This window comes from Podarcis raffonei, chromosome 18 (genome assembly GCF_027172205.1).
Source record: "Podarcis raffonei isolate rPodRaf1 chromosome 18, rPodRaf1.pri, whole genome shotgun sequence".
In the NCBI taxonomy this organism is placed as follows: domain Eukaryota; kingdom Metazoa; phylum Chordata; class Lepidosauria; order Squamata; family Lacertidae; genus Podarcis; species Podarcis raffonei.
In genome coordinates, this window is record NC_070619.1 from 11,183,928 (window position 1) to 11,209,723 (window position 25,796).

The window sequence follows — 25,796 nt, forward strand, 5'->3', positions numbered from 1 at the left end:
CGGGGGGGGGGGGTTCTTTCCCTGCTCTCCACGTGGTCCATTCTTCCCCCCGCCCCATCCTCCTGCTGTTCCTCCCCATCTCCGAGGTTTCGAACTCGGCACAAAATGGCCGTTGGTGGGGTGGGTGGGGCGTCGTGGGCCAGCAGGGAAGGGGGAGGCTACAAAATGGCCTCCCCTAACTGCTGACACTCGCCACGTGTTGGGAAGGTGTGTAAACACACACACACACACCATTTTGCTTTCGAATTCCCCCCCCCGGCACAAAATTGTGCAAACACACACCAACACTGTGTCTGCATGCAAACAAAATTCGCACAAACAAAATGGAGGGGAACGGGACGACCACCTCATAATTTCCAGCCAAGGAAAAGCACGCCACATGTTTCCAAATATTTTTTTTTGGGGGGGGTGGCATTTTGCGATAGGGACGAACCGAAGGTGCAGATGCAAAACCGCACCCTGAACGGGACGTTCTCGGGTCCCCGTCCTCGCCGGTCACCCTTTCCGTACAACCGCGCCACGGATCCGGACGGGGAGGCTGCAAAACGGGACGCCCAGGGAGGCCTGTGGATTTTGGGAGCCCGAAAGCGAGCACGCTTGCAGATCGGAGAGAGAGATGGAAAGAGATACGGGGAGGAGAAATATTTTTGGCAGGGCGCTCTGGCGCCGGCCCAGTTCCCAAAGCCGGGAGCGAGCTGAGCAGATGAAAACAGGGGGCCAGGATTTTGAAGGGAGAGTTCGGACAAACGCCATCGTTGGCAACTCTCCTGGACGGGTTATTCCTCCCCTTGTCGTCGTCTTTTTTGCCTCATGGTACCTGGCTGGGCACAGCCTCCGCGTTTTATTAACCACAGCTGCTCTAGAGTCTGCCTGGCAGTTGTGCGCTCTGTGCAGGTGAGCGCCGTTTTAAAAACAGAAAAGAAATGGGAATCGGGCCCTGTTTCCCAGGGACAGCCCAGGATTCGCAGAAGCTGTCCCGGTTTCCGATCCGACCCCTGAAATTCCCCGCTAGTAATTTTGATACACACGCACACACGCCAGCGTTTGCATGTAAGACTCTAAGATTTGAATTGGGTCCGCCCGCTGTGTCTCTGCAAGAGTCCCCGATCTTGTTTGATGTATTACAGTATTTTAATATTTTTTTGGAAGCCGCCCAGAGTGGCTGGGGAAGCCCCGCCAGATGGGCAGGGTATAAATAATAAATTATTAGTATTGCAATCGGGAGGCCCGCTCAGAACAGAAACTCATGCAGAAGCAATAGACAAACTCTCCAAGTGTCCCTATTTTTCAGGGACAGCCCAGGATTCGCAGAAGCCGTCCCGGTTTCCTTTCCGACCCCCGAAATGTCCCACTAGTAATCTCGATACACACGCACGCCCTCCGATGTTTGCATTCGTATTTTAAGAAAGATGGCTGCTGCTGAAAGACTCTGAGATTTGAATTGAGTACGCCCGCCTTGTCTCTGCACGAGTCCCTGATCTTGCAATCAGAAGGTCTGTTCAGAACAGAAACTCATGCAGAAGCAATAGGCAAACCCTCCAAGCGCCCCTATTTTTCAGGGACAGCCCAGGATTCGCAGAAGCTGTCCCGGTTTCCGATCTGACCTCGGAGTGTCCCTTAGGCCACCCCTATTTTAATCGGAGTAATGTTTGAGGGTGTGGAGTTATTTTTCTTATATTCAACTAATAAATTATTTTTTAAAAAGAGGAAATAAGTAATTATAGAACCCTGAGAAGACCTCCGAAGGCAGCCCTGTAGAGGGAAGGGTTTTTTGATGTTTGATGTTTTATTATGTTTTTATATGTGTTGGAAGCTGCCCAGAGTGGCTGGGGCAACACAGTCAAAGAAGTGGGGTATAAATGAGAAAAGGATTATGATGATGGAATAGGACACCCCTATTTTCATTGGAGGGACGCGGGTGGCTCTGTGGGTTAAACCACAGAGCCTAGGGCTTGCTGATCAGAAGGTCGGTGGTTCGAATCCCCGCAATGACGGGGTGAGCTCCCGTTGCTTGGTCCCTGCTCCTGCCAACCTAGCAGTTATAAAGCACACCAGTGCAAGTAGATAAATAGGTACCACTCCAGCAGGAAGGTAAACGGCGTTTCTGTGCGCTGCTCTGGTTCGCCAGAAGCGGCTTAGTCCTGCTGGCCACATGACCTGGAAGCTGTACACCGGCTCCCTCGGCCAATAAAGCGAGATGAGCGCCGCAACCCCAGAGTCGGCCACGACTGGACCTTATGGCCAGGGGTCCCTTTACCTATTTTCATTGGAGAAATGTGGGAGGGTATGGAAAAGGACGTCAGCGTTCGACAACCGAGGTCCCACTGTGCTTCAAAGGTGATTATATACATAACTTTAAAAGATTAAAAACAAGGACAAAAGGTTAAAAGCGACCACCGTGGTCCCTTGGTTCTCAAATGCTTTGGTACTCAAACAACTTGGAACTCAAACACTGCAAACCCTGAAGTAAGTGTTCCGGTTTGCAAACTTTTTCCGGAAGCAGAACGTGCTCCAATTTGTTACGCTGAGGTCTGTTTTTGCCATTTATTTTGCCTTTTTGTGGCTCTTTTTTGTTGTGTTTTTGTGACTGTATAGAACCCAGTTTGGCTACTGATGGACTGATTGTGCGACTGCAGCACATTGTTTGTTGCTTTCATTTTATGGATCGACGGTCTCGCTAGATAGCGAAATCCATGTTCAATTGCTGTTTTAGGGGTTGTTTTTAAAAGTCCAGAACGGATTAATCCATTTTGCATTGCTTTCTATGGGAAAGCAGCACGCCTTGGTTTTGGAACGCTTTGGTTTTGGAACGGAATTTCCGGAACAGATAAAGTTTGAGAACCAAGGCACCACTGTATAAAGGAGGTAGCCTCAATTCATTGTGTTGTTGTTTAGTTGTTTAGTCGTGTCCGCCTCTTCGTGACCCCCTGGACCAGAGCACGCCAGGCCCTCCTGTCTTCCACTGCCTCCCGCAGTTTGGTCAAACTCATGCTGGTAGCTTTGAGAACACTGTCCCACCATCTCGTCCTCTGTCGTCCCCTTCTCCTTGTGCCCTCCATCTTTCCCAACACCAGGGTCTTTTCCAGGGAGTCTTCTCTTCTCCTGAGGTGGCCAAAGTCTTGGAGCCTCAGCTTCAGGATCTGACCTTCCAGTCAGCACTCAGGGCTGATTTCCTTCAGAATGGAGAGGTTGGATCTTCTTGCAGTCCATGGGACTCTCAAGAGTCTCCTCCAGCACCAACATTAATTGTGTACCATCAATAATTTTTAAGGATCTAGTAGGGTCTCAGCTGCCCCCTCTCCCCCCCCCACGGCCACATCTATGACATCCATGGAAAGAAAGACCCTGGTTTGAAAACGGCTCCTGGTTCAAGGATCAGCGGGGAACGTGCTGATTTCTGCCCGGCTGCTCTGCAGAAGAAACAGAAAGAGGGGTTTGCATGTGGGGCGTTTTGTCTGTGGGTGGGTGGGGGGCCAGAAAGAGCAGAGCCTGGGCTGGCAGAGCAGAGTAGGGGGGGTGCGGTTGTCTAATCCAGGATGCTACTAGGAGCCATTAGTGCTGAGCTCAGCGTCTGCTCTGCTGACGGCCCGGAGAGCCTGATTATTTTTAGATAAGATGGAAAGCCTGGAACGGAGAGTTCTGGGCTGCAGCCTGGCCGCGGCGTGAGCTGGGTTTCTGATGAAGGAGGGAGGAGGGGGCCGGCGAGTCGGGTGTGGGGAGGCGAGAGGCGAGTTGCTGCAGTGGGTGAGTTTTTTCTCCCCACCTCTCTCTGCACGGAGAGTCCCCATGGCTCTCCCTTTAACGAAGGCCCGGTCCGGCGCGCACACACACAAAAACTGCAGCAGAAAGTCAACCGGCTGCAATGCAATCTCACCCAAGCATTTAAGCCCAGGGTTTTGCAACCTTTTTGGGCCCACGGCTCCCTTGAACTACAGTGGTACCTCAGGTTAAGTACTTAATTCATTCCGGAGGTCCGTTCTTAACCTGAAACTGTTCTTAACCTGAAGCACCACTTTAGCTAATGGGGCCTCCTGCTGCTGCCGCACTGCCGGAGCACGATTTCTGTTCTCATCCTGAAGCAAAGCACTTAACCCGAGGTAATATTTCTGGGTTAGCAGAGTCTGTAACCCGAAGCGTATGTAACCTGAGGTACCACTGTACATTTTTCTGTGGCACAACTGTGGGGCTCGGGAGCCCAGTTATATCCCCCCTTCCCTGCAGAGCTGGCAGCCACTCACCCTTTTTCGAACCCCCTCCCTTGTGGAGCGTTCCCTCGGCCTCCTCTCCCCTTTCTGCCTTGTCGCTTTCTCATCTCGGTCGGTGGAAAGATTGGACTGTCGGCTGCCCCGGATATAGAGTCCCGTCGATCATCAGCCATCGAGGAGGCAGCTGATTCAGTCCGCATTTAACGCCAAGCTTATCTCGCTAAACCACAGAGCCTAGGACTTGCCAATCAGAAGGTTGGCGGTTCGAATCCCCGCGATGACGGGGTGAGCTCCCGTTGCTCGGTCCCTGCTCCTGCCAACCTAGCAGTTCGAAAGCACATCAAAGTGCAAGTAGATAAATAGGTACCGCTCCGGCGGAAAGGGAAACGGCGTTTCCGTGTGCTGCTCTGGTTCGCCAGAAGCGGCTTAGTCCTGCTGGCCACATGACCCGGAAGCTGTACGCCGGCTCCCTCGGCCAGTAAAGCGAGATGAGCGCCGCAACCCCAGAGTCGGCCACGACTGGACCTAATGGTCAGGGGTCCCTTTACCTTTTTACATTAGCTTAAAGAAAACAAGGAGCGGAAGAGGCGACAGCTGGGGAAACCCAGCCAAATGGGCAGAGTATAATAATTGCTATTATTTATAAAAATTCATGGCCTGCGAAAAGTGAGGAAATCAACTCGAATCTTCTCTAACATGCACATTTTCTCAAAGCAAATTCCTCTTAATGTTTATATTTCCCCAACGTGATGCATTACTGTATTTTACTTTCGCAAATATACATGTTTATATGCACACTTTACCCTGGGTTAGTGCATTTCCGCACCCGTCTCTTGGCTGCGCCGCAAAATTCAGAGAAGCGCAAATCTCGGAGCGCGGCAGTGTTTCGCAAAGGGCGAAGTAGCTAGGTCCACTTCTGAAGGCAAAGGCAAAGGCCAGGCAGTGTGGTACAGTGGTTAGAGTGGCGGACTTGGACCTGGGAGGCCAGGGTTCAAGTCCCCTGTGCTTGGCCGTGAAGCTCACTGGGTGAGAGCAAATGAAATTGGACGAATTTTGTCTCCCGTCCCTCACTCTGTGTATCCGGATCGATCCCAATACATTTTTACAGGGGAGTAATTTCACACATCCAGAAGGATGCACCAATTGAACTTCTGCCTGCCGGCACGGCAGCCCTTTCACAACAGGCAGAGTGTGACAATACCTGCTAATGACCCCCCCCCTTCAACCCTGGACATGGGTGTATTCAGGATTTTTGTCGGGGCAGCCAAAGTTGTCGAGCCTTTCCTGGGAAATCATGGGTAAAAATACCCCGTAAATAGGACATTGCGGGGGGCAGGTTTCTGCTAAGGGTGGGGGCAGAACCTCAAATAACTGAGTACCTTGGTTCTCAAACTTAATCCGTTCCGGAAGTCCATTCCAAAACCAAAGCATTCCAAAACCAAGTCGCGCAGCTTTCCCATTGAAACCTCTGCCCTAATACGTTGACTTTGGGGTGCTATTTTCAACACCTCTTGGTGCACACTTGGCCACAATCCGTGCATTTTTCTGCACATTGCTTGGCCAGAGAACAGCACCACGCCATTCGGGGAAGCATGGGTTTTGGCGGAGGGCTGTGTTTTTGGTTTCTGTAGAGTTTTTGGAAAGAGCAAGCGAGACAGATAAAGGTAAAGGGACCCCTGACCATTAGGTCCAGTCATGTCCGACTCTGGGGTTGCGGCGCTCATCTCGCTTTACTGGCCGAGGGAGCCGGCGTACAGCTTCCGGGTCTACTTATCTATTTATCTACTTGCACTTTGAGGTGCTTTCGAACTGCTAGGTTGGCAGGAGCAGGGACTGAGCAACGGGAACTCACCCCGTCGCGGGGATTTGAACCGCCGACCTTCCGATTGGCAAGCCCTAGGCTCTGTGGTTTAGACTACAGCGCCACCCGCGTCCCTTGTTTCTTGTTTAGAAAACCCAATAAAAAGTTATATATGAAAGAAAAGGAAGTGAAAATCTGGACACAAAAGTTGTGGAGCTTTTTGGGGGGTGTTCGGCAATTTCCAGACGTCTGGCATGCCTAGTCCCTCCAATCTCAACGAAAGAAGATGTCTCCTGGTGTAACTGGTTGGCCACTGGGAGAACTGGAGGCTAGACAGGCTCTATCTGTCCAGCAGGAATGTTCTCTCATCGTGCCACAGATTCATTCCACGAATGGGCATGTGTGGCCATCCATAATCGTGAGCCATCACGCGGGCTAAAAGTAAGCACAATAATGTGAGTCTGCGAGTGTCTGGAGGCGGTTGGAGGATGGATGGCGGCTAACAGATTGAGGCTGAATCCTGACAAGACAGAAGTACTGTTTTGGGGGGACGGGGGCAGGCAGATGTGGGGGACTCCCTGTCCCTGAATGGGGTAACTTGAAGGACCAGGTGCGCAGCCTGGGAGTCATTCTGGACTCACCGCTGTCCATGGAGGCACAGGTTTAGACCACAGCCGCACCCGCGTCCCGGTTTCTTTTAAGCTAAAAAGTCCCAAATGCTGTTTATATTTCTTCCTTTTCGGATCTCTGAAGGTATTTCGGTGCGAGGTAATCAGAGATATCATTAGCCCAGGCCGTTTGCAGTCGCAAAGCTCACGCCTCCATCTTTCCTTTTCAGATTCAGATCAAAGCAGTAGCCCCAGGACGGGAATCGGCTCTGACCAGGAGGACAGCAAACCCATCATCACGTTGGGTGAGTCGAGGAATGCTCAGTGCACAAAAGGGGGAAGAGGAGAAACGTCTTATGTCCCTATAGCAGGGATGAGAGGAAATCACCATGCCACTGGACTACAACTCCCATCATTCCTGACCATTGGCCATGCTGTCAGCTGGGGCTCTGGAGACCCCCATGTTCTCCGTTTTTCCTCTAAGACGTCCTTCTTTCCTCAAGAGGGAATTCCTTTTATACACAGAGGCATTCCTCCGTCTCTCGCATGTAGTGAGGAAACGGTACCTCTTAAGTCAGGTATCTGGGTACCTGAGGGCCTCTAGATGCTACGGCTCCCATCATTCTTGCTCCCTGGCCATCCTGGCTACAGAGGCATCCCTGATTCTCAGGAGGGAATGCCTCTGCTAAACAGGGAGTACCTAAACAGAGATTATCTCCTCTAAACAGAGAATACGTCTTCTAAACAGGGAGTGCTTCTTCTAGACAGAGGATACCTCCTCTAAATAGAGAATACCTCCTTTAAACAGGGAGTGCCTCTTCTAAACAGAGGTTACCTCCTTTAAACAGAGAATGCCTCCTCTAAACAGAGAATACCTCTTCGAAACAGGGAGTGCTTCTTTGAAACAGGGAGTGCTTCTTTGAAACAGGGAATGCTTCTTCTAAATAGAGGATACCACCTCTAAACAGGGAGTGCCTCTTCTAAACAGAGAATACCTCTCCTAAATAGAGAATACCTCCTCTAAACAGGGAGTGCTTCCTCTAAACAGAGAATACCTCCCCTAAACAGAGAATACCTCTTCGAAACAGGGAGTGCTTCTTCTAAATAGAGAATACCTCCTCTAAAAGGATAATAACTCTTCTAAACAGAGAATACCTCTTTGAAACAGGGAGTGCCTCTTCTAAATGGAGAATACCTCCTCTAAACAGAGAATACCTCCTCTAAACAGGGAGTGCCTCTTCTAAATGGAGAATACCTCCTCTAAACAGAGAATACCTCCTCTAAACAGAGAATACCTCCTCTAAACAGAGAATACCTCTTCGAAACAGGGAGTGCTTCTTCGAAACACGGAGTGCTTCTTTGAAACAGGGAATGCTTCTTCTAAATAGAGAATACCTCCTCTGAACAAGGAGTGCTTCTTCTAAGCAGGGAATGCCTTTTCTAAACAGAGAATACCTCCCCTAAACAGGGAATGCCTCTTTGAAACAGGGAGTGCCTCCTGTTTCATCCTGGCAATTTATATATTTTTAATAAAGAGGAAAGCGAAGCATCTAGTTTGTGCATCTAGTTTCCCCGTTTCAATTCCTCCCAGGTGGTTATGCTCCCTGTTCTCAATTAACCTCTCTTTCCCCCTTTTTCTGCAGACGCGACAGATTTCCAAGAGAACTTCGTCACGTCCGGGGTGTTCAGCGTCACGGAGCTGATCCAAGTTTCCCGGAGTGAGTAGGCCTCTCTTTGCCACTTCTTGCATAGCTGGCCTTTGTGAAAACCTGGCCTGTGGTTCTGGTGTTCGTTTGTTTTTTGCGTTGTGCCGGCAGGGCAACTTTTGCACAAGCAGTCTTGCACTCTGCAGCCGCACGGTCATAATTGTGCAAGGAGGAATTGCTGCTCCCAGTCCGTGTCAACAAAACTGATTTGATTCCTAGCCATGATTCAAGATGGCATCCAATTCGGGCAGGAGCGAATGCCTTTGTTTTGCTTCCGTTCTTTTTTAATTTTGTTTTTAAGGGAATCAGAAAGTATACAAGCAGGAATTGACAAATAGACAGCTGAGGGAGAAGAGGAAAGAAAAGAGGGGGATATATAAATCGAAAATAACTTGGGGAGACCTAAGAAATGGGGTGTGAACCGGAAATAAATAATGGGACTTCCGGTTGGACGCGCGATTAATGGCGGACAGGAGCTCTTTTGGGGGGGAGGAAATAAATAATGCAGTAAAGGTAAAGGGACCCCTGACAATTAGGTCCAGTCGTGGCCGACTCTGGGGTTGCGGCGCTCGTCTCACTTTCCTGGCCGAGGGAGCCGGAGTACAGCTTCCGGGTCATGTGGCCAGCAGGACTAAGCGGCTTCTGGCGAACCAGAGCAGCGCACGGAAACGCCGTTTACCTTCCCGCCAGAGCGGGACCTGTTTATCTACTTGCACTTCGACGTGCTTTCGAACTGCTAGGTTGGCAGGAGCAGGGACCGAGCAACGGGAGCTCACCCCGTTGTGGGGATTCAAACCAGCGACTTTTGATCGGCAAGTCCTAGGCTCAGTGGTTTAACCCACAGCGCCACCCGCGTCCCGAATAATGCAATATAATAATGCAATATAAAGCAGTAAACAGGGGAAAGAAAGAACACGTTGACGACAGAGGGTCGGAAGTCAACTTAATGGGGAAATTGCATTACATTTGGTGTCGATTTGCTAAAAAAAACTGGAAAACTAATACAAATAATTAGTTTTGGAAAGGAAGTAAAGGTTTGCTCCCAGTTCTGCCCAAACACTGATGCAAAGCTGTCTGCTTGAGTCCAGGGGGCGTCCAGTCAGATTCGGTCAAAATCGCTGCAGTTGTGTGGCAGGTTCAACCCGCCATCTGGATCCCAGTGAGATCCCGGAGGAAACGCGCTCCTCGAACGCGGGACCCACCCAGCTGGGGGCGAAAGGCTTTCCTCTCAGCAAACTGGAGGGCCCCCCCAACGCACAGCTCGTTGACCTCCTTTCTCCCTTTTTTTTAACATAATTTTAATTTTTTTATTGACGCAAAATTTTATTTTTTTATTGACACAAATCCATAACTTAAAGTATTGCTCAAAAAGAGCATCGTTTTCCTTCCCTCCCTCTTTCTGACTTCCACATATCCTTAACGGATTTGCCGCATTTCTGTAACCACCTTATATCTTCTTTTAACATTCACCCTCTTATATGTAAATCAGCTCCTTAATTTCACGTCACCAAACCTTTCAAGCCAAGCCTACAAACGTTTTCAGGTGTTCGCCATTTTCTTTCAAAGGAACTCTAAATTTGCTCCAGTCCTTTTGAAACAGTTCGTCGCGCCGATTCCAGATCTTCCCCGTCAGCTTTGCCAACTCCACATACAGTGGTACCTCGGGTTACAGACGCTTCAGGTTACAGACTCCGCTAACCCAGAAATAGTAACTCGGGTTAATAACTTTGCTTCAGGATGAGAACAGAAATGGTGCTCCGGCGGTGCAGCGGCAGCAGGAGGCCCCACTAGCTAAAGTGGTGCTTCAGGTTAAGAACAGTTCCAGGTTAAGAACGGACCTCCAGAACGAATGAAGTACTTAACCCGAGGTACCACTGTATTCAACAATTTTTATCTGTAAACTCCCAGAGTAGGGAGTTCCTGCTGCTTCCATCTCTGGGCCAAAAAGTACCGTATTTTTCGCACTATAAGATGCACCAGACCACAAGACGCACCTAGTTTTTGGAGTTGGAGAACAAGAAAAAAAATATTCCGAATCTCCGAAGCCAGAACAAAAAGAGGGATCTCTGCGCAGTGAAAGCATCAATCCCTCTTGCTGTTCTGGCTTCTGGGATAGCTGTGCAGCCTGCATTCGCTCCATAAGACGCACACACATTTCCCCTTACTTTTTAGGAGGGAAAAAGTGAGTCTTATAGAGCAAAAAATACAGTATTCTTGGAGCTGTTGTGGCGTACATAAACAAACATTGACCCCCTTTCTCTGCCTTCTCCGCAGCGCCGGTGGTGACGGGCACAGGGCCAAATTTCTCCCTTGGGGAGCTGCAGGGGCACCTCGCCTACGACTTGAACCCCTCGAGTACGGGAATGAGGAGGACGCTCCCCAGCACTTCCTCCAGCGGGTGAGTCCGGGCTTGGAGTTGTGGCGCTGTGTCCCCATCATTTCATCGCCTTCCCTTGCTACCCCGTCCTTCCCTCAGCATTCTCCCAATGAGCGCCGCAACCCCAGAGTCGGCCACGACTGGACCTAACGGTCAGGGGTCCCTTTACCTTTAACATGGGGATTAGTAAAGGTAAAGGGACCCCTGACCATTAGGTCCAGTCGTGGCCAACTCTGGGGTTGCGGCGCTCATCTCGCTTTATTGGCTGAGGGAGCCGGCGTACAGCTTCCGCGTCATGCGGCCAGCAGGACTAAGCCGCTTCTGGCGAACCAGAGCACCGTACGGAAACGCCGTTTACCTTCCCGCTGGAGTGGTACCTATTGATCTACTTGCACTTTGACGTGCTTTCGAACTGCTAGGTGGGCAGGAGCAGGGACCGAGCAACGGGAGCTCACCCTGTCGCAGGGACCTTCTGATCAGCAAGTCCTAGGCTCTGTGGTTTAAGCCACAGCGCCACCCGTGTCCCTAACATGGGGATTAGCAGCTAATAAAAGTTTGGGTTCTCTTTTGTTCAGGGCTTCCATCTTGTTCCACCTTGTGGCAGGTGGGAGTCCTGTCGTGACCGTCTTCAATAAAGACCAAGCCTACTGGCTGCTGTTTTGCTCTGGTATTCCTGGCTGGTGTCCTTAGTTTTTGTCCAAGAGAGCCCTCAGATTTCTCCGTTAACAACCCAAACGCTAACTGCTCTTCCCCCTTCTGCCTCACCTCAGGAGTAAACGTCATAAGTCCGGCTCGATGGAGGACGACCTGGACGGCAGCCCGGGAGGCGAATATTACACGTCGCCCAGCTCCCCCACGAGTAGCAGCCGCAATTGGACGGAAGACATGGAAGGGGGTAAGTTGGAGGGGAGCCGGGCCGCCCCCAAACCTTCAGGAAACCAAGCATTTGTTTGGGGCTGCACCTTCCTGAGAAGAGGAGGGCAGTATAGATTTAGAACAGGGGTTTGCAGAAGGACACAGTCCAGAGGCTGCAGAGTGGAGAAGCTGGGAAATATTGGGGGAGCAGCAAGAATGAATGAATCTTTATTTGCGTCAGCCGTCAGCCACAGCAATAAAACAACATGGGTCATGTGGCCAGCAGGACTAAGCCGCTTCTGGCGAACCAGAGCAGCGCACGGAAACGCCGTTTACCTTCCCGCCGGAGCGGTACCTATTGATCTACTTGCACTTTGACGTGCTTTCGAACTGCTAGGTTGGCAGGAGCAGGGACCGAGCAACGGGAGCTCACCCCGTCATTGCGGGGATTCGAACCACCGACATTCTGATCAGCAAGCCCTAGGCTCTGTGGTTTAACCCGCAGCGCCACCCTTGTCCCGCCCCTAAAGTATGTTTCTGCATTTGGCTGGTGGGGAACATCGGGGCTTCCCCACCAATGCTCTCCCAGCCGGCCGTCGTTTCCCCTCCAACGAGAGACGTGTTCAGATCCTCTGCGAGAAGAGCTTTATTTCAATCCTGGACTGGATGTTCTGGTTGTAAAATCCTTCTCAATGAACGTCTGGGAGAGAGCTAAACCCTTTAGTGGTGCCGCGTAAAACGACTGCCCCAGATAAATCGCTGGCGGGAGGGCAGGGGCTAAGCCGAGAGGGGATTAACCCTCTCTCTGCCCTGTCTTCCACCCCGTTGCCAGAAGGATGTCGGAGATGGCAGGAGTCGCCAGCCTTCTTAAGCTCAGTGGCACGTGGGTGCCAGTCCCTCTGGTCAATTGTTCCCCTCTGTGTGGCATCACATACAGTGCCGGATTTACGTAATAGGGGGGGGGTGATTTAGGAGTCCAGCCTGTGATGTCAAAGTTCTTCCACGGATTCATAAGTTTAATTTTTAAAAAAGATTCTTTTTTTAAAAAGGTCTTCTGTGTGAGCCATCTCTTATGCGCTGTATTTTTTGCTCTATAAGACGCACCAGACCATAAGACGCACCTAGTTTTTGGAGGAGGAAAACAAGAAAATATACTCTGAATCCCAGAAGCCAGAACAGCGAGAGGGATTACTGCGCAGTGAAAGCAGCAATCCCTCTTGCTGTTCTGGCTTCTGGGATAGCTGCGCAGCCTGCATTCGCTCCATAAGACGCACACACATTTCCCCTTACTTTTTAGGAGGGGAAAAAGTGAGTCTTATAGAGCAAAAAATACGGTATTTTCCATTTTTATATTGTCATATTATTCGTTGAGTTGAGACCTGGTGGGTTTGGGGCAGTATACAATTTTAATAAATCCTCATCCTCATCATTGATCGTGGGAGTTTTAAAAATTATTGGTCAGGCTTGCCCAAGACTCAGACAGAACTGCAACAGGTAGCCTCTTTAATTCTCAAGGTTGTGGGTTTGAGCAAACGATTCCTGCATTGCAAGGGGTTGAATAATAATAATAATAATAATAATAATAATAATAATAATAATAAATTTTATTTATATCCCGCCCTCCCCAGCCGAAGCCGGGCTCAGGGCGGCTAACAACAATAAAACAATACAAAAGTACAACACAAACAACACTCTAAAATCATTCATTATAAAATTAATTTAGATTATCTTTAACGGTTCCTTCCAAACTCAACAGTTCTCTCCAATCTTCTCCAAGTGTCCTGCTTTTCCAGGGACAGTCCCGGAATTACAGAAGCCGGTTTCTCTTCCGCCATCGAATGGCGGATGAGTTTCATGAATTAAATCAGACCGCACCTGATAATTCAGTACAGGATTTACGTATAAGCTAAGCAAGCTCTAGCTTAGGGCCTCACTTTCTTGGGGGCGTCCAAAAAAATTTAAAGGGGAAAAAACTGGATGCACATTTCCAAAATACAAGATAAAAAACCAATAAAATAAAACCTACATACAGCGTTTTGTGTTGTGTAGGCTCCTAGGATGTAAGTCATGGACCCCGCCTGCTCCCTAAAATATCACTGGTTTGCTCCTTTCTGTATATAGGGTGCCTACATTCTGAACGTGTGAATGGCTTTTACAAGTATTGAAGATATAGGGGGAAGAGAGAAATGTGAGCATAGGGGGCGTGATTAGAATATGTGGTTGGTAAATGAATGAAACCGTAGAAGGGGAGGAAGGGAAGTCGATGGTTGTGAATGTTATGGCTATATTCATTGAAATGCAAAGAAAATTGTAATATAAATCAGGCATAGGCAAACTCCAGCCCTCCAGATGTCTGGGACTACGATTCCCATCATCCCTGACCACTGGTCCTGTTTGTTAGGGATGATGGGAATTGTAGTCCCAAACAGGCCAGAGTTTGGCTATGCCTGGTATAAATAATAATAATAATAATAATAATAATAATAATAATAATAATAATAATAATAGGTGCCTTGGAAAGCACATTTAGAGGGCGCAAGGTGCAGAACTTAGGGGGCTTATTGCTGCAGATAAAAACGTCAACTCTTCCTCAAATTCCTCCCCAGGGATTTCTCCGAAAAAGCCAGACATGGACAAGTCTCCCTTCAACAGTCCGTCTCCGCAAGATACTTCGCCCCGGCTGAGCAGTTTTACACAACACCACCGTCCCGTCATCGCCGTACACAGCGGTAGGTCGGGGGTCGCCAAGGAAGGGGGCGGTCAATTTCTTAGCGCCAGGCCAGTCCCTCCCAGCAAAATAAGGCAGGAGAGTTCTCCCTAAAGCTGGAACGTGCCGCTTTGGGTTCATGTGTCTGCGTTGCAGGGAAGCCGTCTCATTTTGAAACCCCTCGCAAGTAGAAAAGTAACAGAGTCCTTGCACTGCTAGCTTTCTGCTTGCAGAGACTCTCAACATGTACCGTATTTTTCACTCTATAAGACGCACCAGACCATAAGACGCATCTAGTTTTTGGAGGAGGAAAACAAGAAAAACAAATATTCTGAATCTCAGAAGCCAGAACAGCAAGAGGGATCGCTGCGCAGCGAAAGCAGCAATCCCTCTTGCTGTTCTGGCTTCTGGGATAGCTGCGCAGCCTGCATTCGCTCCATAAGATGCACACACATTTCCCCTTACTTTTTAGGAGGGAAAAAGTGCGTCTTATAGAGCAAAAAATACGGTATGTGATTCCTCAGCCCCAGCCGTCTAAATTGGCACAGCCCACCTCTTATTTTTTGACTCAAGTTGCTCCAGGCACAATTTTTGAAAGTACTTCCTTTCTCCTAAGGACGTTCTCTCCACCGTTTCTCTCTGAGCACCCTCAGCAAACTACAGTTCCCAGAATTCTTTTCTGCAGCAAACGACCCTGTGATCCTCAGCTGATAAATTGAATAAACGTAATTTAATAAAAGCAGCCTTTCCTGCTGCACATGAGGGGAGGGAGAGGTGCTCCATCTTTGACCAGGAATGAGTGGAAACACCTGTGCCCCCACCCAGTTGCCATATGTCCTCTTTTTCCAGGACACGCCCTCCTTTACAGGATTAAAATATCCAGGCGGATTCTTAAAAAATTGACTTTCCCAAGGAGACCGGGGAGCAGGGAGGCGAGGTTTTAGCGGGAAAGAAGTCCAGGGCTGTGGTCTCCGCAGAGGCGCCCTGGGCGGGGGTCCGGGGGTGTCGCGGCAAGGCTGGCCACCCAGTCTCCTCTCTACCTGACAAGACAGAAGTACTGTTTTTGGGGGACAGGGGGCGGGCAGGTGTGGAGGATTCCCTGGTCCTGAATGGGGTAACTGTGCCCCTGAAAGACCAGGTGTGCAGCCTGGGAGTCATTTTGGACTCACAGCTGTCCATGGAGGCGCAGGTCAGTTCTGTGTCCAGGGCAGCTCCATCTGGGACGCAGGATGAGACCCTCCCTGCCTGCAGACTGTCTGGCCAGAGTGGTGCATGCTCTGGTTATCTCCCGCTTAGACTACTGCAATGCGCTCTATGTGGGGCTGCCTTTGAAGATGACCCGGAAACTACAACTAATCCAGAATGCAGCAGCCAGACTGGGGACTGGGAGCGGCCACAGAGACCATATAACACTGCTCCTGAAAGACCTACATTGGCTCCCAGGATGTTTCCAAGCACAATTCAAAGTGTTGGTGCTGACCTTAAAGCCCTAAACGGCCTCGGTCCAGTATATCTGAAGGAGCGTCTCCACCCCCATCGTTCTACCCGGACACGGAGGTCCAGCACCGAGGGCCTTCAGGCAGTTCCCTCCCTGCGAGAAGCGAAGTTACAGGGAACCAGTCAGAGGGCCTTCTCGGTGGTGGCACCCGCCCTGTGGAACACCCTCCCTTCAGATGTCAAAGAGAACAACAACTACCAGACTTTTAGAAGACATCTGAAGGCAGCCCTGTTTAGGGAAGCTTTTAATGTTTGATGTATTACAGTATTTTAATATTTTTTTGGAAGCCGCCCAGAGTGGCTGGGGAAGCCCGGCCAGATGGGCAGGGTATAAATAATATATTATTATTATTACTATTATTATTATTATTTATTATCTGTCGCCCCCTGCAGGTATCGCCCGAAGCCCCCACCCTTCCTCCGCGCTACATTTCCCCACCACCTCGATCCTGCCCCAGACGGCGTCCACTTACTTCCAACACACAGCCATACGGTACCCGCCGCACCTGAACCCGCAGGACCCTCTGAAAGACCTCGTCTCGCTGGCCTGCGACCCGTCCAATCAGCAGCCGGGACCGGTAAGGAACCGCCTATCTCGTCCCCATGTGCTTTTGGGGTTCGGGGGAAGTCCTGGGACTTGCCAGCTCAGTGGTCTCGCTCAACTCGCTCTTCTCAAGGCCCCCGTAGATACCGCACCGCTGCCCCTCTCCCCTGCACGGTTTTCCCTCACCCTCTTGAGGACTAGCGGATTGTTCGGGCTGCGGCGGTTTCCGAGCGGCCGTGTGTAGAAATGCGCATTACGCCAGGCTGAAACTTCCCAAACCTTTTGGAGGTCGCAAGGTGGTTAGATTGGTCTCAACTAGTGGCAGGGCCTTTTCAGCGCTGGCCCCGACTTAGTGGAACGCTCTGTCGCAAGAGACAAGGGCCCTGCGGGACTTGACATCTTTCCGCAGGGCCTGCAAGACGGAGCTGTTCCGCCTGCCTTGGGTTTGGACTCAGTCTGACCCTTCTGTTTCCCTCCCCTTATGGTTTTGATCTATGGGCTACTTTTAAAATGACGCTGCATTTTAACCTGTATTTTAAATTGGGGTTTTTTTACCGTATTTTTCGCTCTATGAGACGCACCAGACCATAAGACGCACCTAGTTTTTGGAGGAGGAAAACAAGAAAAAAAATATTCTGAATCCCAGAAGCCAGAACAGCAAGAGGGATCGCTGCGCAGTGAAAGCAGCGATCCCTCTTGCTGTTCTGGCTTCTGGGATAGCTGCGCAGCCTGCATTTGCTCTATAAGACGCATACACACATTTCCCCTTACTTTTTAGGAGGGAGAAAGGGAGTCTTATAGAGCAAAAAACCTGGTAATTATTATTATGTTTTTACTGTAATTTTGATGGTGTTAGCCACCCTGAGCCCGGCTCTGGCCAGGGAGGGTGGGGTATAAATAAAATTTATTATTATTATTATTATTATTATTATTATTATTATTATTATTAAAAGGGAGTTGTCTGTGCATCGGGACAGGCTGTGTCGATGGTGAAAGAGGAGGCTCCTTGCTTGTGTTGTGGCACACAGATATCTTATGGGGGGTGACAGCAGCACTCCCGTGACTTCCCTTCGTCTTGCAGGGGGCAGCTTTGGAGTTTCCCATAATGCCCCGGGACACTTGCTGCGTTTTGGGCATATGACATCTTGTTCCAGGGTGTAATGCAGTGATTCAGTGTGTCGTGGCGCCCTGGGGTGCCTTGAATGATGTTCAGGGGTGCCGCTGGGAACAAGCGAGGGTGTTCAAAAAAAGTTTAGGGGCTGCAAGCTCTGCAGGCAAGGGGGGACATAACCGGGCTCCTGAGCCCCACAGGGGTGCCACAGAAATAATGCCGTGGGTCAAGGGAGCCACGGCTTAGAATCTACAACAGTGAAAGCACGACACAAAAGGAAAGGCGAACTAGGAGGGCAGAGGAAAAAGTCAAGCTCGGGAACCGGTTTGTTATAAGGACCAGCAGGTGTCGGCAAGGCTTAGTCCATCGGCTTAAAGCTAAAGGTAAAGGGACCCCTGACCATTAGGTCCAGTCGTGGCTGACTCTGGGGTTGCGGCGCTCATCTCGCTTTACTGGCCGAGGGAGCCAGTGTACAGCTTCCGGGTCATGTGGCCAGCAGGACTAAGCTGCTTCTGGGAAACCAGAGCAGTGCACGGAAACGCCGTTTACCTTCCCGCCAGAGCGGTACCTATTTATCTACTTGCACTTTGTGCTTTTGAACTGCTAGGTTGGCAGGAGCAGGGACCGAGCAACGGGAGTTCACCCCGTCGTGGGGATTCAAACTGCCGACCTTCTGATCGGCAAGTCCCAGGCTCTGTGGTTTAACCCACAGCGCCACCCGCGTCCCTTCAGTCCATCAGCTTAGTTTGCCATTATTCTCTGGTAGGGACTTTATCTTCTTTCCATCTCTGGGCTAGTAACATCTGTGCGGCAGTCGTTGCATAGTGAAATTACCGTCTTCCAAAGCAACTCCTCTGTTCCGAACTTAAAAACGGAGAGCGTAATTTTGGTGGCCAACAAAAGAGGTCTCAGGGCAAAATCGTAAAAAATGTAGTATAAACACCGACAACTGGGAAACACTGGCCTGCGAGTGCTCCAGTTGGAGAACAGCCTTGACCAAAGGTGTCATGGGCTTTGAAGACACTCGAACTCAGGACAAGAGGGAGAAACGTGCTAAGAGGAAGGCACGCTTGGCAAACCCTCACCGGGATCAACTCCTGCCTGGAAACCCGTGTCCCCACTGTGGAAGGACGTGGGGATCCAGAATTGGCCTCCACAGTCACTTACGGACTTACGGTTAAGACCGTGTTTATGGAAGACAACTGGCTCTGAGGGATCGCCGAAAGGAGCAGTAGAAAGATTGGGTTCGATCGCAGCGAGACGGGGCGGCAGCACGGCGTGTTACGAGGGGGGGAAAGCCAGAGGGAGATTTCGGACTGCTTTGAAGCTGGGAATCTCCAGCAGTCTCCAAATCAAACTCTCCCTGCCTTCTGCAACCATCACACACACACACACACACACACACACACAGATGGGTCCGGCCGTCGATATGCATAACATATAAAGGCATCTTTGATGTGCAACTTGCTCTCCACCCTGGTGGGCTCCCAGCTCCATCACCAGCAGGTGGTCCCATCAAAGAGGTACCTACCTACTGCTCAGGCTGCCTGCAGGGCAGCGGGGGGGGGAATAGAGGAGGCCCGACCCCCCACCTCCCCAAAACACACACTGCATTTATGAGCCAATGTTATCTGTGAAAAAACCTTTGTTGATTAGTCGTTTAGTCGTGTCCGCCTCTTCGTGAGCCCCTGGACCAGAGCACGCCAGGCACTCCTGTCTTCCACTGCCTCCCGCAGTTTGGTCAGACTCATGCTGGTTGCTTCGAGAACACTGTCCCACCATCTCGTCCTCTGTCGTCCCCTTCTCCTTGCGCCCTCCATCTTTCCCAACATCAGGGTCTTTTCCAGGGAGTCTTCTCTTTTCCAGAGGTGGCCAAAGTCTTGGAGCCTCAGCTTCAGGATCTGTCCTTCCAGTGAGCACTCATGGCTGATTTCCTTCAGAATGGAGAGGTTTGTTCTTCTTGCAGTCCATGGGACTCTCAAGCGCCTCCTCCAGCACCAGAATTCAAAAGCATCCATTCTTCGGCCATCAGCCTTCTTTATGGTCCAGCTCTCACTTCCATATTTGCTCCTGTTTTATTTCCTTGGGTATGGTCTCCCTGCATAGGGTTGAAGTACGTCTGGGTTCTCCTGGAATTATCCAGAATACGGCACGTCCGGGGGAAACCAGTCTATGTTTTTGTCTCCCCCCCCCAAAAAAAATACAGTCGTGCCAAACGGAATCCGTTCCGGAAGTCCGAAAACGTTAAGCGACCGAGGCACGGCTTCCGATTGGCCGCAGGAGCTTTCTGCACACAATCGGAAGCTGCGCCGGACATCCGGCTTCCGGAAAACGTTCATGAACCAGAACACTTTTCCTGGTTTGCGGCATTTGGGAACCAAGGTGTTTGAGAACCAAGGCATTTGGGAACCAAGGCGTTTGAGAACCAAGGCGTTTGGGAACCAAGGCGTTTGAGGACCAAGGCGTATGAGAACCAAGGTACCGCTGTATACAAAGAACAAATGTAAAAAGTTAAATTACATTTAAACATCTTATTCTAATCGCTCCAGCTAAAAACCTTGCAACTTTTGCTATCTATCGCCTGTTCATCTTGATCTGCCAAGGGCATGGGGACTGTAACAGTGGTTGGGCGACCCGGAATGGACAATAAAAGAGGGGTGATAACTTCGCTCCCCAAATCTTTGTAAAGAGTGCGGGCCGGAAGGACATGAGCCGCCGATTCGCAACTGCCATCTCCATCGGGACATAAGCTTTTTCCCCATTGGGTTGTTTTTGGAATCGTCCCTCGAGTATATTCAGTATGTTCAGTTTTGCGACAGTCAAAACCCATCTATATTTTGGAATTATTAAGTTATGCAAACAGGGCGGCCAAGAGTCAAAACGTCTGGGTGGGGAATAAGTCGTACTGTGGCCGAGTTGTTCTGTCGCTCGATATCGTTTAATTAAATTGCTTGCTTTACTAAACTCCAGTGTGAGTAGCCGTCGTGGGGATAAACCACAAGATTGAAGTTTTTGGTAAACTATTTTAGTCCCGGCGCTCTCTTGCGACTCTAGGGGTAGTTGACCGGACGGATCTGTATGTGTGTTTGTGAGAAAGTCCATGTAAGAAACTAGTCTACTGCATAAAGGCAGAATTTGCATTTGTCGCCCCGCCCATTTTGCCTCTGGCCCCGCCCACTAGCAGCATGTGGTTTTCCCCTGCCCTTCTCATAAATATAGGGGGGTCCACGGATGGCTCCCCCCTTGATCTTTATTCCAGCTTTTGCAACTGCACCCTGCTGATCCTAAAATAAAATAAAATAAAATAAAATGATAAAATAAAGGAATGCGTTTTCAAATGCCGCAAAACAAAGCTCAACAGTCCAGCAATAGTCCTATGCCTAAATTACACCACCACATAATAATAATAATAATAATAATAATAATAATAATAATAATAATAATTTTATTATTTATACCTCGCCCATCTTGCTGGGCTTCCCCAGCCACTCTGGTTGGCTCCCAACAAAAATATAAAAGCACGATAAAACATTAAAAACTTCCCTAAACTGGGCTGTCTTCTAAAAGTCAGATAGTTGTTTATTTCTTTAACATCTGAAGGGAGGGCACCACCACTGAGAAGGCCCTCTGTCTGGTTCCCTGTAACCTCACTTCTTGCAATGAGGGAACCGCCATAAGGCCCTTGGGAAATGGACCCCGGTGTCCGGGCTGAACGATGGGGGTGGAGATGCTCCTTCAGGGATACTGGACCAAGGCCGTTTAGGGCTTTCAAGGTCAGCACCAACACTTTGAATTGTCCTCAGAAACGTACTGGGAGCCAATGCAGGTCTTTCAGGACCGGTGTTATGTGGTCTTGGCGGCCGCTCCCAGTCCCCAGTCTGGCTGCCGCATTCTGGATTAGTTGCAGTTTCCAGGTCACCTTCAAAGGTAGCCCCACGGAGAGCGCATGGCATTAGTCCAAGCGGGAGATAACCAGAGCATGCACCACTCTGGCCAGACAGTCTGCGGGCAGGAAGGGTCTCATCCTGCGTACCAGATGGAGCTGCCCTGGACGCAGAATTAACCTGCGCCTCCATGGACGGCTGTGAGTCCAAAATGACCCCCAGGCTGCGCACCTGGTCCTTCGGGGGCACAGTCACCCCATTCAGGACCAGGGAGTCCCCCACACCCACCTGCCTCCTGTCCCCCAAAAACAGTCCTTCTGTCTTGTCAGGATTCAGCCTCAATCCGTTAGCCGCCATCCATCCTCCAACCGCCTCCAGGCACTCACACAGGACCTTCACCGCCTTCACTGGTTCTGATTTGAAAGAGAGGTAGTCTACCTCGAAATACCAGCTGCTGGGGGGGTCACAAATGGAGACGCCAAGTTGAGCTGGCTGATGTTCCCGTGTTCCCCGATCTTGCCCGGCCGCCGTCCCCGTTTTTTCTAAGTGGGGGGGGGGTTCTCCACTGGGCGGCTCTTTTGAGGGCTCTGTTAACCAGCTTTATGTCTCTTCTTTTGTTTTCCATCTTGTGTCCCCCCCTAGTTAAATGGAGGTGGCCAAGTGAAGGTTCCCGGGCATTACCTTCCCACCCAGATGTTGGCGCCGCCGCCCCCCCCGGGTCTGCCCCGCCTGGCAATCTCACCCGACACCAAACCCATCGCAACAACTTCCGAGGGAGGGACCACTTCGCCGACGTCTCCCAGTAAGCAAGCCTAAAAAACGCCCCCCCAACCCGATCCTGAATCCCGCCCGCCCCCTCCCAAATGGCCCAGCAGCCATGCCCACCCATGCCCAATTCCGCCCACCCCCCCAATCCCCCAAATCCAGACACGCTCACAGACCGCAGTCTTGCGTTTCCATTTTTTGGAGAGGGGTGGGATTCGGAACGTGGCAGCGTTTTTCATAGGAGGGGGTTGGTTTTTTTCAGGGGCGGCAGCGGCAGCAGTAGCGGGGGAGACCTGGGTTCGAAACAGCGGCAGCCCCGACCTGACAATGGGAAGGGCTTGGGCAAAGGGCCAGTTTAAAATAAGGTTACCAGATTTTTTCTCAGCGAATCCGGGGACACTTTTTAACTTGAATAGGTATGATAGTGTTTTGTCTGGGGGCTGATTTGTAAATCCGGGGACTGTCCCTGGGAAACGGGGACGTCTTGTAACCTCAGCAGCAGCCTTTGGCTATGTGCAATAAAACTGACTGACTGACTGACTATAACCTTAGCTTAAAACGCACCTGTTGAAATCAAAACAGTGTCCCTTCTGGTGGTTTGCAACTGAATAGTTTGCGGCTAAATAGAAGCTTTGCGGCTCGTCGATCCAAAACAGCCTCTTGCAGACTCAGATCTAGCCAAAGGAGCATCTGTGTAATGAAGGACTTCCATTGATTATTATTATTAATAATAATAATAACCCCCCACCCATCTGGCTGGGTTTCCCCAGCCACACTGGGCAGCTCCCAACAGAATATTAAAAATAAAGGTAAAGGTAAAGGTACCCCTGCCCGTACGGGCCAGTCGTGTCCAACTCTAGGGTTGTGCGCCCATCTCACTTAAGAGGCCGGGGGCCAGCGCTGTCTGGAGACACTTCCGGGTCACGTGGCCAGTGTGACAAAGCTACTCTGGCGAGCCAGCACCAGCGCAGTACACGGAAACGCCGTTTAACTTCCCGCTATAAAGCAGCACCTATTTATCTACTTGCACTTAAGGGTGCTTTCGAACTGCTAGGTGGGCAGGAGCAGGGACCGAAAGACAGGAGCTCACCCCGTCGCGGGGATTCGAACCGCCGACCATGCGATCGGCAAGCCCTAGGCACTGAGGTTTTATCCACAGCGCCACCCGCGTCCCCCTAATATTAAAAATATTAAAAATACCAAACATTAAAAACTTCCCTAAACAGGGCTGCTTTGAAGTGTCTTCTAAAAGTCAGAAAGCTGTTTACTTCCTTGACATCTGATGGGAGGGTGCCCCAACCGAGAAGGCCCTCTGCCTGGTTCCCTGTAACCTCGCTTCTCGCAGGGAGGGAACCGCCGGAAGGCCCTCGGAGCTGGACCTGCTTACAATGGTCTCACATATAAATGATAAACTTTCCCTGTTCTTTTTCAAAGTCCTTATCTTCTTGATTCCTGAGCTTCCCAGTTAATTTTGCCATTTTGGCATCGTCCATCAACTTGGTTTGCCATTCTTATCTGGCCGGGTTATCGCTTATTTCCATCTCTGGGCTAATAGCATCCTTGTGGCTGGGAATTCTTCTTAAATACCTGGCAGGGAACCTGTGACCCTTCAGATATTGCCAGACTCTCGCCATACCGTCCCTATGCTGTCTGGAACCGATGAGAACTGGTGCACAATGACCCTGTTTAATGAATGTTTCTTATAGCTTAAAAACAGAACACAGGTTTGCATCCTTTAACCCAAAAGCCCACACTGGAATCTAAAACAAAACTCACTCAGTTCCTCTGCCGTGAGTTAGGAATCCCAACACCTTTTTACACAACCAGGCACTGTGATAAAGTCCCTTTTCATTTCCTTAAACCGCTGGAAACGATGGGAAACCGCATAATCATTATAAGAATGATAATTTGAACCCTGCCCAACTGACCGGGTCGCCGCAGCCACGCTGGACGGCTTCTGACCCATATAAAACCAGAATAAAACTCAAGTGTTGGAAACTTCCCCATACAGGGCTGTCTTCAAAAAGTCAAATAGTTCTTTATCTCCTTGACATCTGGTGGGAGGGCGTTCCACAAGGCGGGCGCCACCACCAAGAAGGCCCTCTGCTTGGTTCCCTGTAACCTCGCTTCTCGCAGGGAGGGAACCGCCAGAAGGCCCTCGGGAGATGGACCCAGGTGTCCGGGGTGGACGATGGGGGTGGAGACACTCTTTCAGGGATACTGGGCCGTTTAGGGCATTCAAGGTCAGCGCCAACACTTTGAATTGTGCTCGGAAACGTCCCGGGTGCCAGTATAGGTAATGTTGTGTTTTGAGGCTGAGAAACTGATCTAGATCTGTTTGCTTTGGACTGTGTGGATTCTAAGTTGCCATTTTGGGGGGCCAGGCGGTTAGAAGCTTGTAGTTTTCAAGACGACTTTTTGGTTCCTGAAATTCATTCCGGTTGTACGGATGAAATAATCGTGGGTAGAATTCTGCAGGGTGCGTCGCTAGTGTGGGAAATCAGGCAAGGTCCAAGGATCTTATCCTGGCACCCAGGAATCTTCACTTGGTTGCAAAACGAGGCTGGCGAATTTAGAACTCTGCCTGGGGCCAGTCCCGATCTTTCAGCCTCTCCCGCCTTGCAGGGTTGTTGTAGGATGGTAATGAGGAACGCGAACACCACCTTGAGCTCTTTGAAAGATAAGGGGGCTACAGATGCAAAGGGGGGGGAATAAAAGAAAATCACGGATTGGTGTACTTGAGAGCCCGGCGGGCAGAGGGGGCAACCACAAGGTTGTCCTAAGGGTAACCACAAGGACAAGGAAGGGAGGGAGGGAGGGAGGGAGGGAGGAAGGAGGGAGGGAGGGAAGGAAGGAAGGAAGGAAGGAAGGAAGAGGAAGGGAGGAAGGAAGAGGAAGGGAGGAAGGAAGGGAGGGAGGGAGGGAGGGAGGGAGGAAGGAAGGAAGGAAGGAAGGAAGGGAAAGAAAGAGGAAGGAAGGGAGGAAGGGAGGAAGGAAGGAAGGAAGGAAGGGAAAGAAAGAGGAAGGGAGGAAGGAAGGAAGGCAGGAAGGGAAAGAAAGAGGAAGGGAGGAAGGAAGGGAGGAAGGAAGGAAGGAAGGAAGGAAGGAAGGAAGGGAAAGAAAGAGGAAGGGAGGAAGGAAGGAAGGAAGGAAGGAAGGAAGGAAGGAAGGAAGGGAAAGAAAGAGGAAGGAAGGAAGGGAGGGAGGGAAAGAAAGAGGAAGGGAGGAAGGAAGGAAGGAAGAAAGGGAAAGAAAGAGGAAGGGAGGAAGGAAGGAAGGAAGGAAGGAAGGAAGGAAGGAAGGAAGGAAAGAAAAGAAAATAAAAGTTTGTAGAAAGGCCTCCGCAGAGAGGAGGCGCCTTCATTACGCAAAGTTTCTCTTGTCATTTTTCTCCTGCTGCTTTTATCTCTACTCCCGCCCACAATTTACTTTGACTGTTAATATATGTAAATATACTATAAATAGGCTCCCCTTCGTCTATAACAAGTTCATCATTTCGCTCTCTTGATTTCGCCGCCGGCTTTGCCGTTTCTGCACAGTCCGTCCCTTTCGGCATTCTGCAGCCTCTTAAATGTGTTTGTGGGGAGGAGATGGGTTGTTGTTTTTCGTTTTAACTGTTTGCTTCTGGTTTTTACCTCGTATTTTGTCCCGTGAGCTGCTCTGAGATTTTGTGATGAAGGGGGGGGGCATATAAATGGAAGGAAGGAAGGAAGGAAGGAGGGAGGGAGGGAGGGAG

The 25,796-nt window shown here is 50.3% G+C and overlaps 1 protein-coding gene across 4 annotated transcripts in view; it reads left to right on the forward strand.

The window, feature by feature from the left end:
- The window catches only part of NFIC (nuclear factor I C), a 96,031-nt gene that overhangs the window by 63,157 nt on the left and 7,078 nt on the right, over positions 1-25,796 (forward strand). For 3 of the 4 annotated variants that reach the window (XM_053372562.1, XM_053372560.1, XM_053372561.1), the window contains exons 3-9: positions 6,845-6,919; positions 8,258-8,332; positions 10,595-10,718; positions 11,468-11,592; positions 14,159-14,281; positions 16,150-16,334; positions 21,938-22,097. In XM_053372562.1, coding sequence (XP_053228537.1) covers positions 6,845-6,919; positions 8,258-8,332; positions 10,595-10,718; positions 11,468-11,592; positions 14,159-14,281; positions 16,150-16,334; positions 21,938-22,097 — 867 coding nt within the window. The remainder of the gene's footprint in view (positions 1-6,844; positions 6,920-8,257; positions 8,333-10,594; positions 10,719-11,467; positions 11,593-14,158; positions 14,282-16,149; positions 16,335-21,937; positions 22,098-25,796) is intronic. The other variant, XM_053372563.1, reaches the window with a different exon arrangement.